Source organism: Physella acuta, unplaced genomic scaffold (genome assembly GCF_028476545.2).
Source record: "Physella acuta isolate Inbredline_101_S28 unplaced genomic scaffold, ASM2847654v3 ptg000426l, whole genome shotgun sequence".
NCBI classification, from domain to species: Eukaryota; Metazoa; Mollusca; class Gastropoda; family Physidae; genus Physella; species Physella acuta.
In genome coordinates this window covers 397,587-402,500 of record NW_026731945.1, presented here as the reverse complement: position 1 = coordinate 402,500, position 4,914 = coordinate 397,587, and the positions used below count along the sequence as shown (strand labels likewise).

General features: G+C 36.2%; 1 protein-coding gene across 1 annotated transcript; it reads right to left on the bottom strand.

Annotated features, from left to right (window-relative positions):
• Window positions 1-3,150: 3,150 nt before the first annotated feature.
• On the bottom strand, window positions 3,151-4,914 carry LOC131942785 (kelch-like protein 8). The gene has a single exon (XM_059302712.1). The coding sequence runs from the start codon at window positions 4,912-4,914 to the stop codon at window positions 3,151-3,153; it is 1,764 nt and encodes a 587-aa protein (XP_059158695.1).

Sequence of the window (4,914 nt, the reverse complement as noted above, 5' to 3'; positions counted from 1 at the left end):
TTCAGAAAATTTAAAGGACTAGTTATGACTGCAGCAAAGGTCAATGTCTATACCCACTCTTCATCAGACATTAATGGCTGTGGCTTGCCTTTACTTACCAATAAGGCACCCATTTCCCTGCTTAACTTAAATGCTCTGCTCAGAACTTTCCCACAATTTAGCCACCTTACTGTTATTTAATATGGTAAATGCTGCGTTTCTGTGTTTAATATGGTAAATGCTGCGTTTCTGTGTTTGCATCTTTCAACTATCTATGGATAAGCCCATGTGGCTTTATTATATTCACCATCTTCACCACAGGATTCAGTACACTACCAATGTCCATATATTTAGCAAACAAAGCTTGCTGGTGAATAATACAGTGCAGGAACTCTGGTTGTAAAATGTTTTTCTCATTCGCTTGTCCGACTAAGCCTTTCTTTATGCCACTTATGTACTTTCCTCCATCAACATTCAGCTGAGGTTAGTCCAGTCCAAGTTATAATCGCATTTTTTAACACTCATTGAATATAACCTCTCCGGTAAAAGTGGCATACATGCTATGTAGGGAAGACAGCTCTTGTGTTATGTTCATGTCTTCATTCACACCTCTAATGAACACAAGCATTTGAGAGGTTGAACAGCTAATCCATTGCAATTGAAAAAATGGCGTTACTTGCTTGCATTTTTAGCTATTTGAGTCACGATGTTTTCACCAATGTCTGCAACACGGAGGGCAATGCTAGTTGCACCCAAAGATACATTTTCAAATTGTTTTGAATGTTCTTGGCAAAGTTCTTCAGCCACCTCCAACAAAAATCTTTTCCGTGGGCAAAAAGATCTACGCGGGCCGGATGAGAGGTCCTCGCGGGCCGCATCCGGCCCGCGGGCCGTAGTTTGGAGACCCCTGATTTAAACAATCGAACTATCACAATTTTATCAAGGATAAAATAATTAAATTACAATAGTTACCTAACACCTAAAACTAAATGAAATATTTAGCTTTAATCAAATTATAGTAAAGAGAAGGCTACATTTTAAACATTAGTTATTTGATCTTTATAGATGTGCTTTTATGCGATAAGCGCTAAATAATATTTATACACCAATTAGATCTAGATCTATTATTTGAAACACATTATACTTATTTTATCCGTACACTGATAATGTTTTTGCGTGTAATAGATTTTACACAGATCTACCTTCTATAATATTTAGATCTATAAAACATTTCTAATGCCGTAGATTTTAAACATCCACGGCCGAAAGCAAAAGTTAGTAAACAATGATGACATTGAATAGTCGCATCTCATTGGTGCGAGAAAATATGTTTTATTTGTTAACATTGTGAGTGCAAAAGATGGTGTGCAGTCAAATTGATCAGTGATCTATTAAATAATGATACGCCGGCAAACATATACACATGCATATATTACCTCACTTACATTATAACTCTCCTCCCCCATCCCATACCCACTAAAAATGAAATTTTCCTGTTCCCCAACACGGACAATACACTTTGTGTCAGTATAGCGTTTCCTTTCTCGTATACAGAGTATTGAGATGGTAAAGATTCTTATGGAAAACATTTCGCATACGAGGGATTATCAAACAATTATAGTCACGTAACTTATAATACTAAACAACTACTAACGGGTTACAAAACATGACAGAATGAAATAAAGGCTCTTTAAAACTTAATTTATTTAATACCAGATACACTCAGTGGCGTAGCAAGGTCCGGTGTCACCCGGGGTGGCAACTAACGGTGTCACCCCTCCCCCCCCCCCAGACGTAGATTGACGTGTCAGTTATTACAATTCTCAAGAAACTTTTTTTCCCTCAGGAATATTTTAGTTGGTGTCACCCCCCCCCCTCCACCGATGACAGCTATAAACTGTGTCCAGATAATACTAACGATCTTCATATATAGTCGGTTATATATACAGCTTGATGGAGTATTGTTTTCTATATCGTTTGCAGGTTTGCATCATGGTGTGCCCCCCCCCCCCCCCCCCCCCACCCACACACACTTTTAACGGGATTTGTCAATTGTGCTTTTAAAAAAGACTTTTTAACTCTAATTAATCATCTTTTTAACTGGAATGATCGTTGTTCTATATATATTTAGCTATTTTTTCCCTTGTGTCACTCCCCTAAATGGTATCACACGGTGCGGTCCGCATCCTCGCTAACACAGTCTATTCAAACACTAAATGCAAATGATAATACGAAAACTAAGAAATTACGAAACAAGTCTACACTGATTCTGGATTAGATCTAAACGAAACTGAGGCAATCACACATGTTCTAACACACCTTATATATACCCTTACATAAAACAGGTCCAACACGGTTGTCACAACTCAGAGCACGAGGATTGAACAGGGACGAACGGTAGAGGGTACAAAGTACAAACAACATTCACCAGCATTCCTCCCCCTTCAGTCGTTTACTACACAGCACAAGTAGGTGTAAATTATATGTATATAATGGATTAAAATAACGGAAGATACGAGGCTCCTCCAAATCTGACGCAGTAACACAAGTATTGTATGGTTGTCGTAACTCTAACCTTAACCCTCGTAACGGTCATTAACATACAGCTGAAAAACTTTAAATCTTAAGCCTCAAAATTTTTATTTGGTTAAAAATAGTCAGGAAATGTTTGAATGAATTTTGTCTTTAATAGATCTTTATTTGGAGTTTTTACAAAATATTAAATTTGTTAAAACACAAAGCGAAATATAATACTATTTTGAGTTAGCACATTTTAAAATACAACTACAATGCACAAGATGTGACTATCAATAAGTTACCGTTTCTCGTTGGTCTTTAAAGATAGAAATCTTCGTTGTTCCTAATAGAAAAAGCTATTATGCTGGTTCATCAAAATAGCTATAACTGGTCATATAACTCTTTATTCGTTTCTGGTAAAACTATTGACTTTAAAGTCATTAAATGAGTGGGAAACTCTACAACATTAGCAACCTTCTTTTCTTTTTTTAAAGAAAGTATATTTGCTTAAAAAGTATTTTAAAACATCACAAAATAAATGCTATAAAAAAGAAACAAATAAGTGTTCTCCGTTTATAAGGTTTAGAACTGTATTTTTATGGTTAAATAAAGTCAACCAAATATCTATCCTATTCGATGTACACAGCTTTACAGTTACCTAAGTAAAGATGTCTTTGGAAGTGTAGCTGGAACGAAATTTGACATTGCATTATCATGTCCCCAGTATGAAATAAATTTAAGATGTCCTGGAACAGTATCTTTTCTATTTGCATCTGGCGGATCTCTCTCAGTGGTATTTCCGAAAATAATCAACTTCTCATTGTAGGTTAAAGCACCGTATTGTTTTCTTTGGCAATCCCATAGTTTAGAAACAAATTTTATCTCAATTCTTTTTAATGGCGATGCATTCAAAATAACCCACAGAGAGCCATTTGTCTGTAATATGTAGCTTTGTTTGTCGTTCTTGAAAGTGGTCAGCTGGTCTGCTGGTCCATCCAAATCGGTTAGTTTGGTACAAACGGCTGACGGAAACTCGTAATTGTAAACAACTGTATTCTCAATGTTGTTTTGAGTTTCAGTGGAGAAAATTAGAATTGAGTTTTCAAAGACAGTTGCGTGCTTTACATCTATTTGCGTTGGAATTTTTGTGAATTTTTTGAAATCCAAACTTCTTGGATTGATATGATAAATTACATTGTCACTTTTGTCTAAGACGTAAATAAACTGCCCATGAGAAACAAGTAACACATTGTTACAGGGCAGATTAAAAATTACTTTCCAGTCGTTCCCAGAGAGGACAAATAATTTATATTGCTGCGTGTTTGGCATGTTAAGAGGTTTTCCTATTGCGTACAAGTCTGTATCAAACGTCACAAGCTGAATACTTTCTTTTAAACCATCACAAGTTGGCAAAGCGAACCAAAACTTATCACTAGCACGTATTGCTCTAAACTGTCCATCTGTTCTTGCATAAACCCCAACGTGTGTAAAGCTACTACACGATCTATGCAAAGCCGCTGATGGCCACTGGCCGTCTCTTGAAGGTTGGGCTTGGTACGCTAAAGCGCTGACGATTATATCTCTAGAGTCTTTGTTTTCAGTACACATTTTAAGATGATAAACTCGAGTTAACACCTCTGGACTAACTAAATATGTCCTTACCAGACTCATTAAATCTGCCAACTCATCTTTTCTAGATAGATGCTCGGTTAATACAACATTAAGCGAGTTATCTGAAGGTACTTTTTCTAATTCACTTTCATCTGTTTCTATGTCGACTATTATGTTTGTGTTTTTAATATCTGTGTTAGCTTTATTTGGAGCATAGCAGTCGACCCATCTTATCACTGATTCTAACACAATATCTTCACTACTGACACAAAGATCCTGGCTTTTTATCAAATTACGAACTTCATTAGAAGTCAGTTGTAGATATGTCGATGAAAGACTTATTTGATCAAAGTTACTTAACATGAACCTATAAAACTTATCTAGAACAATAGTTGAGCCAAAAAGTTTAGCTGTTTCATAAATGTTTTCCCAGTTGTCCATTGTAATAGAATAAGCTGCAAATCTTTCACACATTTTTATCATAAAGTTTATCTGCAACATGTGCACAGCCCTCCAAACGTGAATGAAATTATCCAACGTTAAAACATTGACACCTGTGTAAAGTGTTTTCAGAATCAACTGAAATATTTCATAGGAAACATCTTTTAACACAACGCAGTTCTCTGTGACCTCCCTCATTCCTGAACGAAACAACGCTTGGAAAAATTCAGAGCAGGCCGCAAGAACGAGCTTATGACATGCGACCGTGTTATCTTGTATTTTTATTGTAAAGTCGAGAAACATTTTGTCTGTCCACATGCTCCCCAGGCATTTCATGATCTCATAACGTATTTCCTGTGTGGTCAT